The sequence below is a fragment of the Ascaphus truei genome, chromosome 3 (genome assembly GCF_040206685.1).
Source record: "Ascaphus truei isolate aAscTru1 chromosome 3, aAscTru1.hap1, whole genome shotgun sequence".
NCBI classification, from domain to species: Eukaryota; Metazoa; Chordata; class Amphibia; order Anura; family Ascaphidae; genus Ascaphus; species Ascaphus truei.
In genome coordinates, this window is record NC_134485.1 from 249380041 (window position 1) to 249394623 (window position 14583).

Genomic DNA, 14583 nt, shown 5'->3' on the forward strand with positions numbered 1-14583 from the left:
TGCACTTTTCTCTGACCAGCTGATAGAACGGCAGTATGTCTGATAAAGAATGACCAGCAAGTGTATGGTAAATCTCGTTCTGCGCTTCTTAAAAATAAAGCTTTCCTTCCATACTTGTCTCCCTTACTTTGTGGTTTCTATATATACCAACGCTAAATGGAGTTAAAACTATCTGGCAAAAGGCACTGCGCATTTTTATCTGGATTCTTTTATCAGTTTGACAGCACCAAAAGTCCCTACGACGATCCAACTAGTCTGAAGCAGGTGCAAATTTTTATTTTCTCTTGTAGCAACCCTGTCTTCTAGCTGGTTAAAAAGACATTTAAATTACATCTGGAATAAAGATCCATTATTTAAAATACAATTGTTCAGAAATATCTATATTTTGCAAGGAATAGATAAAACATTAGTGACCAAAGGGGGAGGGAGAATCCTGGGTGTTATAAAGTGGGTGTGCAAATGACTAGGTTCAGTAGCGCATAGTTTAGAATAAATTCAAGTCTACACGATTTTGATAAAGGAGGGGGAAGTAACCACCTTTAAAAATCGGTCAGAAACCTCCAATTGCTATGAACTTTTCATTAACTCGAATTTGTGTCACTGCAAGGATGTTATTTCTCATTGTTTTGGGTATAAACGAATCAGCCCCTAAACAGCTTTCATATTGTGGAAAGGGATCTATGTCACAAAGAGACTAGCCTGTTAAATGTCATTGGTGTTGATGCAGTTCATGGATTTTCAGAACAGCTGAAGCATCAGGCAGACAGGCTTTAATTATGCCCAGGTATGTACAATTCATACTATTAACAGGTCATTGTCCCCAAACACACAAAAAAAAAAGAAACTGTTTGTGACAGATATTTTATTCAGAGGGAAAATTATTTGCATTTGCAGTGGCACTAATTAATTATATACACTTCCCAAGAAAAGTAATGACTGTCACAGGAGTCCATTTAAGATGCAGAATGCAGGAGCTAAAATATACAAATAGGACTAGTGTTAGGACATTGAGGGCAGTATCCCTCAATTGCTTAATGCACATGTAACCTTTTAAGGAATACTGATAAGAGGCTGATGAACACATGTTAATAAGCAGTCTGCTAGCAAAGTGAAATGAAAATGATTAATACTATTCTGTTCTGCACTGTACTGTATTTCCAATCAACAAGAAAACACACATACAACACTAAATAGGAAAAAACAAACAAAAAACTATTGCACCCACGTGTAAAAGGCTGGACTGCCTTATTTTGTTTTTTTCTTACACTGCACTGCACTTTTTATAAACATTTACAACACCTTTAATTAAACACAATATTAGCGCAGTGCAGCATAACTATGAATAGGAACCCACTCATCTCTTTGAACACAATTTAATTAAAAGTTCACACACAGTCTCTTTTCAGATTACGGTTACTTATACAGATAGCTATAAATTGGTTATTTCACTCCTGCCAGGATTCTCAGTGCATGAGAGCATACTGTACATGTGTGCATGGATTTCTTTGCCTCTCCTAATTTAATGGCCGGTTAGGTAGTCCTGCGTGGAGTCCGACGCAAATGAGTCTGCATCTTCATTGTCAGAGTCATCGCTGCTGTCGTCTGCTGCTGGCTCACCAGTCAGGGCAATCCGTGCATAGTCGTCAGTGTCTATGGACTTGCAGAAGTGTATAGCATATTTGAGTTTTTCCTCGAGGACTTGCTTGCATGAATATCTTGGAAGTTTCAGCAGAAAGAAGCAGGTGTACGATTCGGGAAGGAAATGATCTGGAGGGTTGTACTTATCCAAAACCTGTGCAATAACATAAAAAAAAAAATACTTTACATTTCAACATCTTTCATTTCATAGATTTCAAATATACTTTTAGACAAGACCACCGATACAACAAAATAGGTATGTTAACAACAGTTTAAAAAAAAAATCAAATGTCAAAGCCAATATTTACTTCAGAGTAAAACATCAAATATTGAGAGGCAATAATAATATGCAAACGTAAATCATGCAAGAACTCTTCAGAGCAATCTGTTCCACACTCCTTGCAAGGAAAGGTTTAAATTATTTTCATCCTTTAAAGCAGCAGTCCAAGCTGCGTCTCACACACCCCCCAGCCCCCCTATATGTGCATTAATACAATCCACACACTGATAAATAATTAGCTATGTTGCTGATTGATCAGCTCGGGGGCACACTAAATGTCTGTCAGTGCAGCAGAAGAGGACCAAAGATGCAAAGTTCTGTGGGAAAGATCATGTGATCAGGCAGTCACTAGATACAATTGGTGCACTGCTAGAGAGGGCATGGCTCAAAAAGGAGTGTGCCAGAGCCTGTTTCAGAAGAGATGGGGATGTGATCTTGTAAATGGTTGCTATAGAAACAAAAAATGCTTGTTACATTATAATACATTAAAATGTAATTGGTGGTTTAAAAAAATAAAAAAGCTACAAGTATTTTCTCATAGTACAGAACGAATGTGTGTATATATTTAAAAAAAAAAAAAAACATTTAGGATATTGCTTGGTCTGCAGCTTCAATTCAGGGTTGGTGAAAAATGAATATAGGCCATATTAATAACAAGGAGAAAAGACATTTTAAAAAACATTTAAAAACACTTTTTCCACATTACACAGTGCTTACATTCAAGTAATCGGAGCAGCAGCTATGTACTCCAACCTCTTTTACATATTTACTTTTATAATATTGCTATAAATTGCAACTATAGTATAAAGGAGTAATGATTTGAATGCTGCAAAATACAGAATTCCATACAATATGGATCAATTTGGAATACTTTTACATCATAATGCCCAGTTAAAATAGAAATACCAGAGAACACGAGCATCCCAGCAAAACAGTAGTATCTGAACAATAACATTAAAGAGGAATACTTTTTTTTTTTTTTTTAACATTTATTCCAGTTTTGGGGGTAACAAGCGTTTGTTTTAAACTCAAACCCTATAGAGAACCTGCCAATGTGCACCATCTATGTCACAGATATTTATCATGGTTTTTAGAGGTTTGGGACCATGCAAAATGACACGTGGTTGTTTCTCTGCGATACAGTTACCACATGAAAATGCAAAGAAAACCATCACTCAAACATAAGGTTACCTGAACGACGAAGTCTCTGCCTCTGAAGTCTGCTATTGTTCTGGGGAGCCTGGTCCTACCCCACACAAAGCGAAGGAACAGGGAACGTTCAGTGTTGGAGAAAGACTCCATTACCTCCCAGAACCACTGGATGAGGGAAGCAGTGGGCTCAATGCCTTTGTATGTTGCTACAGATTTCAGCAGGTGAAGTGGTATATCTGGGCTGCCACAGACCTGAAGGCAAAATCAACCAGATTAGTATAGACAACTACCCAAGCTAAGTTACAGATGTAGCAGGCCTCATCGTCTCCACTGGCACATTATGGCAGGATATGTTTTGATATTCTGCACCAAACAGAGCCACTGAATCTTATGGAGACGGATATTCTAGTTGTAAGGGGATTGTAAGGCAAAAATAGAAAGCCATGTCAGAAACTGTACTTTAATTGCGTGAAGAGGTTACAATGTCCCCGTTTGCAGATGTGTTAAACATTTATAACATTGCTGTAAAAATTAATTTCAAACTGTACACTGCAAATTAAAAAAAAAAAAACCTAGGAGTTAAGGGATTTCATTGGCTAAATCAAGGGGGAACAAGAACAGGATATTTTGATTTTCTTAGCTAAGGATCTGTCAATTTTAGAATTTCACACTCCAAAAGATGGTGCAACTTAACCATTAAATTGGGTCTATTGTTTTTACACAATAGCTAATTGCTAATTGCCACCTTATAATATACAGTAACGGTTGCAGTTACTGATGAGACACTTTACACAATTAGTCTTTCCGTGCACATTGTGAAATTATAGCCTCTACAAACTGTTTCCTTGTCATAGTGGTTCCGTAGTCACTGTATTCGCCTCAACGCCCCTACCGTGACTTTTCCACACTGAAGTAATACTTCCCAAATGTCTTCTTAATGTATCCCCTAAAACTTTTTAGCATGCCCTGGAAGCAAAGATTGGACAGCCCACTGAAAGCATGCAACAGTCTTATAGCACATCAGATACAGTTGGTGCATTAAGAATGCAGGGATAAATACCATAGTTTCAATTTCATATCCAGTAAAGAGAGATAGTAGGGGAACGGGGACGATTCGTGCCATCCCCTCACGAACTGCAGCAACCTGCTCATCAAATTCATGCAACCTTTAAAATGGAAAGGGGAATAAAATGAGGTGCAAGAACATATTTATTGAATGCAGCTAAACACAGAATTGCCTGTTTGTGGGTATGTTAAATCTTGTGAAATTGAAGATTTTCTGTTGCAGAGTAATAGCGATACTACATTTACCTCTCACTTTAAAAAAAAAAATAATAATAAAAGCACAATAGCTGCAACACAAACTCATACTGTAGGTCAACAAATAATGCTCATCTAACAGTTTAACAGACACAAGGCTCATGGTTTTGAAATTGCTCTGCATGAAAACCTACAGGATCAAATCTTCCTTTCTAGCTTTAAACACTGTGGAATTATTTTAATTATTTGACTGCAAAAGGTTGTAATTCAGAGCCCTACACTGTTGATCTGTAATAAAAATGGTATAAAGTAAGTATTTTAATCAATCTGGTATTTCAGTGGTTGACATTGGTTACAAATTGCCTTAAAAAAAAAATAAAAGAATTGTTTTTATGACAGGTCAAGCAAGACCCTTCCTATTTCTGTGTTGATCTAGAAAGAGATCTTAACCTGGGGGTTATCACTGATCGGCCACTAAAAGTGAAAACATTTATAGTTTGGAAGTCTGTAGATGAGACTCCGATCATGGGCTGTCGGCCTCAAAGAAACCTTACATTCTTGAAATATCCCATGTGCATCACAAACTAAGTGCTGACCTGTTAATCACATCTCTGAGGGCTTTATTAAATATGAAGATACCATGGGCCTGACAGCAACTTGCCAGATTGACAAATAGATATTCGGTACTGTTGTGATTATACAAATCAAATACCAAACATTTCATGATTAAGAGGTGCCACAGAGATCCGATTCTCCTTCAAAAATTAGACATTATGTGGTCATATTTTATGTTGAACCTGTTAATGCCAAGAATAGGGACGCAGCCGTGAAGATTGGGTCTATGTATTATGGAAAAAAGTAATGAGGTATTTTATATAGAGAGTCAAGTCACCAGGAAAGGTTCTTTTTTTTGCGTTTAAGTTGTAGAACTGTAAACCAAGTGTCTGAGGATAGTGGTGGGCTTATGTTTAAATGGGAGAAGGGTATATAGGTATTTCCAAATGTTTATGAAATCAGAATTCAACAGAGGTGTTTTTCGGGATCAGAGATGTGAATTTCCATCTTTTCTACCCTGTGACCTATCTGGGAAGAACCTATGACTGTGACAACGTATAGGGATTCTTAAATGTTTCTCTTTTTATTTTAAGAAACTGTGTGCATTTATTATAACAGCATGTTCTTGTAATATAATCTTTTTCTGTAATCTAAGTGCTATTTTCTGTATATTTAGGAAAAAACTTTAATAAATAATACTTTGGGCTCTGATTGAACTGTTGCACGCTTTGTAGAGAGTAAATTACATTTTCAGACACATTTTGCTACAGTGTGTGTTAAGTGCTTAGTTTTTCTTAATAAACAGGGACCATTAGATTCTGCAAATTATATATTTTATATTTCTGGTGGTGGCAGCGGACAATAGATGGATTGCAACTGAGTAAGCGGTAAATATCTCATTTGAAGTACCTTGCGCAGGGGAAAGATGAGTCGGCTAGTTTAGCCATGTGTATTAGCCCTGATTGCATTACTAAGTCATGTGCTCACAAGTGTGTTGTTCGTGACAGATCAGATATTAGGATGGATTCACTTGAGATATTGTTCATTTGAGGGACCTTTGCGGAAGGTGAAAAGTGGGCCAGCAAGGTAGCGGTGTATTAACCCTTGTCCCGTAAACAGGTCACATGCTCACATGTATGCCGTACGTGACGTGCCAATAAAGCAGAGTTGGCCAACATCAGTGTTATGCCTCAGAGGCAGCATGAGTGGACCATAAACCCTCAAAAGGGCAGCACATATACTGCATATCTATAGTGCACAGGCAGAAGGGATGTTACAGCTGTTTGTAGAAGCTTCTCCCGGGTTCTTAATGTTGGAACGCTGGTGACTACAGTCTCAATTCTCCTTACAATGGGAACTAGTGATTAGCACTATTAAGCAGCTGAGGAAATTGGAAGATACAATCTCCATTCCCCCTGCACTAGGGATATAGAATTTTCGAAATTGGCACATGAACAAATCTACTAACATCAGCCGTTTAGAGTACAAGACAATTAAAGAACCTGAACAGAATAGAGATCTCATACCAGCTGGGGGGGGGGGGGGGGGGTCGATAATGGTTATGGACAGAAGTTTTTACCACCAAGAGATCATGCGGCAGCTTGCAGATCATAACCACTATCATGTTCTCTCCGCAGACCCAGTTTTTAAATTGCAGAACATTAGCTTTAATGTAGTTAAACAAGCGCGCACTAATAACATTGAAAAAAATAAATAAAAAAAAGACTGTCATTTCAAAACATTCGGTTACACCAGTCATATGAACTACCAAAATTTCCTAAAAACATACTAACACCGTCGGGAAGACAGATTGTGGCTGCCACAGATTCAATGTTCCAGCCACTGGCACTCTTTACTGGTCACTTTTTGCAACCTCTGGTGTATAAAACCATATCATACATTAAGGACACCACTGATTTTCTTTTAATTTGGGAACAAACACAAATCCCAGATCAGGGTATACCATTATGTACTCTGGATGTTCAGAGTCTGCATACAGCTATCCCACACTCTGAAGGAATCTGGGTCACTAATTTAGCACTAGCATTCACTACACAGCTGGTACTGTGAATACATTTTATAGTACTTTTACTCTAGTCCCAATAACTATTTTAGATAGAATATTCTCTAAGAGCAAATACAAGGGACACAATCATGTGGCAGTATGGAGCCGCTACATAGATGATATCTTTGTAGTCTGGAAGGGTAACACTACAGAATTCACACAAATTGTACAATATCTGAATACATGCAATTCCACAATTAAATTCACAGCAGATGACCACCACCATTTTTTTGTATGGGAAAAAACTGCTGGAGGATAAAACTGTTAAAACAGATTTACATTAAAAAAAAAAAAAAAAAGGGGGGGGGGTGGGGGGAACATTGCAATAGTTTGCTTCACGCAAAAAGCTTCCAGCCACATGGATTAAAAATAGGTTTGCCATGTAGTCAAATAATTAGTGAAAAGAATAGAGTGATGAGGAAACATTACAAACTAGATTAAAACAGATTGAAGGACAAATTTGCAGCAAGGGGCTATGAGAGAGAAAAAAAACACGCCGGTTCAAGCATGGGCGCGCATGGACTAAATCTAGAAGAGACCTGTTAAATCCTTATCCTAGGCCACCTAAAAAAGGCATCCAGTTTATACGTGCATACAACTTGCAATCTAAACAACTACAGAAAATAGTGTTAACACATTGGCCAATTCTACAGGATGATCCGTTTGTGGGACATTTAGAGAGAAACCAATTTTTGCTTACAAAATGGACGCAATATTAAGGATCTGATGGTCAAAGCGGATACCAACAGGACTAACATTCTTGGAAACACCCACTTTTGCAATTTCCCATGTCTGAGCTGCGCACAATAGTGTGAATAATTTGTACATCCACATACAGTACTGGGAAGAATGATAAAATACCAGGTTTCTTTACATGCTCGAGTACCTATATTGTGTATTTACTGAAATGCCCATGTGGACTTACTTATACTGTACATGTGGGGAAGACAATCAAAAGACTGAAGGAACGAGAATCACAACATAAAACCAATATCCGGAAGCCTGGTAGCGACACCTGGGTAGCACAGCATTTGAAAGTCGCCAGGACATAGTCCGGCACAATTAAGATATGAAGTGATTGACCAAGACAGGGAAAAACATTACAAGAGGCAAAATGGATGCACACACTGGATTATGTAACTCCAAAGGAACTAGTGGAGTTCCAACCTCTTTCAATTCCATTGAAGTTGTGTAATCCAAATTTTATACAGGTGGAAGCAGATTATGCTATAAACTCACAGTATACATAAATATTATGCAGAAATTATTTGTTCTCTTCCTTTCCCATGACTTCTAGAATACACACTTTTTTCTAATCTGGAAGATATTTACCCTTGAATATATGGAGATCTCGGTTCCATGGACCTGACAAATAAGGTATGATGTTAAACATCCAATACATTTGCTATACCTCTCGAACTTGGACTACACATTCCGAGTGTTTGGTTAATAGCAGTTGATGCCACCATAGAGGGGGCATGAAAGTTCACCAGTAGAAGTACAAGCAAATATGCTTCCATTGGACATGTGAATATGTGAATATCTGAACATACTGTAAATGGCTAGGAAGATGGGCAGAAATCTGTGTAAATTATTCTTATAAAAGAGAGGCATGATTTGGCTATTGACAATACCATCAATCTGATGGATAAAAAGAATATATAAATGAAGGCTGGTTTTTAAAAAAATTGCGTGTAAACCTCTTATTTGCTCAAAGTACTTTAATCTTAAAGCTACAAAGAACATTAGGTCTATCTAACTGGATTGAAGGTGCAAAGACTAATTGTACAAATGGAGAATCATAGGTGTGCAATTGTAACAAACTTGATTTTATTCTTGTATTTTAAAGTGTTAATACACTATGAATGACACGAAGCAAGATGTTGAGATGAATTTCATACTCTATGAACATGTAAAGATGGAACTGTGCTAATTTATTTAGCACAAGGATAGTTCATTCTTGGTGGAGGTTCTGCTATAACTTTGAATATATGGAGAAAATGTATCAAGCAGTTTATGTTGTATTTTTGGTGTCCTCCATGGCGTGTGTGTATATTGTTTATCTTAGCTGCCAGGCAATGTTGGTAGAGCGGACTGTAGACGTGGCATGCACAGTGAGGACCATGCACATTGAGTGACGTCACGGCAATGGCGCCGGCCACAAGCAGCTGCTGCGCCTTATTTTTTAGAGGGGTGATGGGACACAGGTAGCGAGTACTCCGGGGTTATTTAAGGGAGCATGCAGAGTACAGTCATTACACAGGTGGCATTATCTGAGGAAGGGGTTGCGTCCCTGAAACCTAGTTCTGTCTGCTACAAGCATTGAGTAAAGCTTCAGCAAATTTTTGCAGCTCAAACGGTGTGCCTCCACCTTCCTTTTGCTGTACTATATTTATGTCTATTTGGAACACTGGGGCTTTGATGGGCTAGCTTGCAGCAGGAGTAAAACTTTGATTTATTCTTCGGCAGGTGGTGTGCCTCTGTATATTGATAGATGTCCGGCTCATTTGTGATGCTTCCCTAATCACCAATGTGGTTGCTAAAAACCCTGGCAGCCCCCATTACGTCTGATTGTGAAAGACGTTAACATTATGCAAAGCCCATGGCCCTATTCGAATACCTTCTCATCCTATTTTAGGACCAGCTGCTTTTGCCCGATATGTCTAACTCCAAATCTGCTTCCAAGTGCAGAAATAGTGATGGCACAGAGCTAGAAATAAGTGGAACCACTATTTTGCAACCGTGTGTAAACTCTAAATCCCTAGAATCCCGGTTTTACTTCCAAAACCTTGTTTTCAAAAACAATTTTTAAAAAAGTGCCCTGAAGCCAGTGATCGAAGATGATCGCTGCTGTGGGATCCTGGGATCCGCAGCAACACACATACATTGCAGCTTCTATCAAAAGGGAACTGGATTCAAACAGAATGCCCATTTTTCAAAAGAAGCGCTACCCAGAAACTCAAAATAATCCCACCTCAGTCAAAGAAATGAAAAAAAGAAAAAAGAAAAAAATAATAAATATATATATATATAAATAAATGCATTGTAAAGTGTTGATATATACACATATACACACACACATATATATATATATTTATATATATATATATATATATATATATATATATATATATATATTTATATATATATATATATAAAATAAAAAAACCTAATAGACGATATCGTTCTGTGGCTAACAAAATGCTTTTATTTGTGCGAACTTTCGAGATACACTGATCTCTTCTTCCGGCGGTGTTACAATGGATAAAGCAAGAAAGGTTTAAAAACAGTGCATCCTGGAATGTATCTTGACTGAAACCTATCCCTCCCCCCTGTATATCTATCTATCGCTATATCGATCTAGATCGTACATATTTTTTTAAGGGTTCTTTTACCAAATAAAAAACATTAAATACAAAAATGAAGCATTTCCCATGAATTTAATACAGTGAGTACATATTTTTATCAGAGAAACGTTTGATTTATAGTCCATATGTCTTGTGCTATTTACTACCCACTGGGATGACATGGGCTCGCTTGAAAGCACAGACAGGAGAGATTCAAGCAATTATTTATATAATTCATTCTGCTGCCTGTCACTATAAAATAGCACCTAGAGTCCAGACTTCAAAAGGAAGCAATCTTTTGACTCATAAAACCAGTGTGTTTTGTGTTAAGGTTTGCATTTTTGGTTCTTCTACGAGTAGCTTTTCTGATTCAGTCCTCTAGTAGACAAGGTGGAGCTCTTTTAATAGTACTTTCAGCCTATTATTAAAGGTGACCTATAATCAAAGCCAATTTTCTACACTCGATGTACCCAAGTCTAAGCACCCTCATTATCAGGCCACCGTCTCATGCTCTGAACTACTAGAACACACTCCAGTTTTCTTATATAGTCTTAAGAGATTAACCAGTAATGCATCTACTGCAGAAGATTACATATGTTAAGAGGTGACCCTGCAAACAGCACGGAAGCTTCCTATAATAAATGTACTGAACTGACTTCCCCTGAAGGAAAAGGAATTATCCTGCTTTGCAATGTTTATAGGTGTTTCAATAGTGATCCCATTCAACCTTTCATCACACTGTCATTTAATTTTTGTCTCATACTGCAAGATGTCAGACAGGAGCAATTTCTGTAAGGTCAATTAAAAACATTACTTAACGGAGGGAAAAAATGGTCACTTCAATATGAAAAAAGAATGGCATGTCTGCAATAAAAATGATCAGGATGAGAAAAGAAATGTCAAAAGAAAAATTGCATCTGGTAAGGGAGACTAAATTGGTTAGGCTGTTGCATTTTTAAACGGTTTGATTTTACATTTTACATTTTTATTTGCACATAACTGCTTCATAACTACGACCTGGCAAATCACCCATTCTTTCCCCCTGTTGAAAGCAATTCTCAGATATCCTTTTCTCTAATTAAAAATGTATTTGTTTTATTCAAAGTCCTTTGTGTGCTGGCAACTTAGAACAAAAAAATACCTTGTACTATTTTTTTAAAATAAAATAGTCAAACAAAATGCCAAAACATGTACAATTCTATTCTCTCTCTGTATGGAATACACAAAACTTGTGTGTCCCCGGGAAACATGACATGAATACATTAGGGGAAAACCGATGCAGCCATTGCCTGAAGTACATACACTGAACCTACAGAGGACAGTTATATGCAGAGATTGTCAAACTACAGTCAGTGGCTGCTTGATTTATTCCAGCAATCAAGTTCAACAGATACTGTATAATATTTTTGAAGTGAAACGTCTTTGCTGGCGCTTACAGGGTTTCATGGGGAAAAATCCTTGCGTTGTAACGAAAAACCATAACACGAGTGACGTCACAATACTAATAGGGCATGCCGTCGCTCACGCCCATCGCGCGTTGCTGTCTCTCTCGCTCACGCAAAAAACCACTGCCAGGGCTCACCACACATGCGCAGTGGCGGTCGGAGTCTGGCGCACAATGGCAGTGGTGGCCAGAGTCTGGCGCACAATTGCAGTGGCGGCCGGAGTCTGGCGCACAATGGCAGTGGCGGCCGGAGTCTGGCGCACAACGGCAGTGGCGGCCGGAGTCTGGCGCACAATGGCAGTGGCGGCCGGAGTCTGGCGCACAATGGCAGTGGCGGCCGGAGTCTGGCGCACAATGGCAGTGGCGGCCGGAGTCTGGCGCACAATGGCAGTGGCGGCCGGAGTCTGGCGCACATGCGCAGGGAGACAGAGACCCACACCCACACCCGAGGCCAGCACACACGCAAACCCATACACCGAGGCAGGCACACACACAGACAAGTTAGTATAACTATATAAGTGCAAATAGCTGAAACAGGTGTGTGCGAGCATGCACGTTCCAAGTCAAACTTCTTTGCGCTTTGCCACTGACATTGTGTTTTGAATGTTAATTAAAAATATCACCATCACAAATAAAATATCTGTGACAAAATAGTGACCAAAGACGTTTCACTTAAAACGCACGTGCTCAGCACACACAACTTTTTTTTTGTATATAGTAGAGCTTGCACACCAATTCTGGTGCCTGAGGCACAGGGAAATACAATGATTTTCACACGATGACGAGGAGCACACACTCCTTCGCTACCTCAGAAGTCACTAATGCATTTCTGCCAGCAAAAGGTATTAACCTGCAAATTCTGCCTCTCTCGAAATGTATAGCATTCATCACAAGGGGCTATAAGAGTACAAACTGAAGCAAGCTTTGATACTTGATTAGCCTAAATACTTGTTGAAGCAGCTTGCACACACTTCAGAAAAATGCATTGTTTGCCTTTCAAACATATTTATTAGCGCTGCAATTAAGTGATGCCAATGCAATGCAACACCTATCACAGTATTTGAAATACCGGTTTCAAACGTCATGATGTAATTAAAGCAGCAATACTGCCTAGGAACTTTTTGTTGTTGTTACAGTACTGTGATAAGTGCATAAAAACAGTTTAAATAGATAGAAAAGTTACCTTGCCCCCAATGCTTACACTACACATAGTGAGTTGGGAGACTTGAGTAGTAAGTACATTTAGAGCATGACCCTCCAGAGAAAGCGGTGTTTATTCACAGCTACAGTAGTTCTCTTTTGCTCAATTGTTATTGCTGTCAATGGAGCAATGTGAGCTAAACATACATATTGTTTTAATTTTGCCTGAACCTGGGGGTCACCTGCTGCTCATCAACAGCCCCTGGTGTCTTGTGATCTCCCCGGTTCCAGATGTGTCTTTTTGGTGAATTGTTGAGACAAAAAAATAAAAAAAGTACCAATATGGTGCCGGACTACAAACATGGCCACCAATAGAAAGCCATGAGGGATCACCAATAGAAAGCCATGAGGGATCACCAATAGAAAGCCACGAGGGATCACCAATAGAAAGCCACGAGGGATCACCAATAGAAAGCCACGAGGGATCACCAATAGAAAGCCACGAGGGATCACCAATAGAAAGCCATGAGGGATCACCAATAGAAAGCCATGAGGGATCACCAATAGAAAGCCACGAGGGATCACCAATAGAAAGCCATGAGGGATCACCAATAGAAAGCCACGAGGGATCACCAATAGAAAGCCACGAGGGATCACCAATAGAAAGCCACGAGGGATCACCAATAGAAAGCCACGAGGGATCACCAATAGAAAGCCACGAGGGATCACCAATAGAAAGCCATGAGGGATCACCAATAGAAAGCCATGAGGGATCACCAATAGAAAGCCGCTTTTTATTTTGGCCGCCGGAGTGAGGCACGATTTCCCAAATTTGCCCTGGGGATCGCAACTCCTGATGGGACCTCGGGTGAGCAAGATTAAAAAGATATACATGTTTAGCTCGGATTGCTCCTATGACTGCAATAAAATTGAAGAAAGAAGAACTAATCTGTGAATAAACACAGCTTTCACTGGAGGGACATGCTCCAAATGTACTTGCATATACTCCTACGCTCTCAAAGTCTCCCAACTCACCATGTGTATTGTAAGCTTTGGGGGCAAGGTAACTTTTCAACCCGTGTAAACCTGCATATATTTTTTTATATAAAGCGCAGGAGCGCGAAATGCATAGGTAGCTTTTTTTTTTTTTTTACCTGTAAGCTGTTAATTTGAGCAAAATAAACATTTTTTTTATGGGAGTTACCCTTTGATATCTTTTGTTTTTGTCCTGTTGCGGCTGTGCTCCGTTTTACACAGACATCGCTTGGATATCCTTTCTCAACGGATTCTGCGCGCCATTAGTAACTGCCAGATCCACTGAGGGGCCTTCAAACAAAGGTAATAGGCAGCAGCCTTTATGATTGTTACCCCCCTCAAACATAATTTCTCAATATATGTGGAGGTGAGGTTTAAATATTGCACCACATGTGGTGGGCACCACGAAGCACTAAATCCTCCCAAGCATATGATGTGTGGAACGTTTGTGTGATTCCGGACATTATGTGATTGAGTATTTGGAAAGACCCCGTAGAGCACAGACTGACTGAGCATTTCACCTCTGGACTGTACTGTATTTTGTATGCACTTATCACAGTACAGTAACACCTCCTCGTATTAGGACATTAATACTACACAAGGCCTTAAGGTTGGCATGGGGTTCATACCTAATTGAGAAGGAAAAAAGTGAAAAGAAAAACCGCGC

At 39.0% G+C, this 14583-nt stretch overlaps 1 protein-coding gene across 4 annotated transcripts in view; it reads right to left on the bottom strand.

Annotated features, from left to right (window-relative positions):
* Positions 1 to 845: 845 nt before the first annotated feature.
* Positions 846 to 14583, bottom strand: part of HERC2 (HECT and RLD domain containing E3 ubiquitin protein ligase 2) — a 149276-nt gene continuing 135538 nt past the window's right edge. For all 4 annotated transcript variants that reach the window (XM_075590569.1, XM_075590570.1, XM_075590566.1 and 1 more), the window contains 3 exons: positions 4131 to 4236; positions 3110 to 3322; positions 846 to 1792 (listed from right to left, as the gene is read on the bottom strand). In XM_075590569.1, coding sequence (XP_075446684.1) covers positions 1520 to 1792; positions 3110 to 3322; positions 4131 to 4236 — 592 coding nt within the window. In that variant the 3' untranslated portion in view covers positions 846 to 1519. The remainder of the gene's footprint in view (positions 1793 to 3109; positions 3323 to 4130; positions 4237 to 14583) is intronic.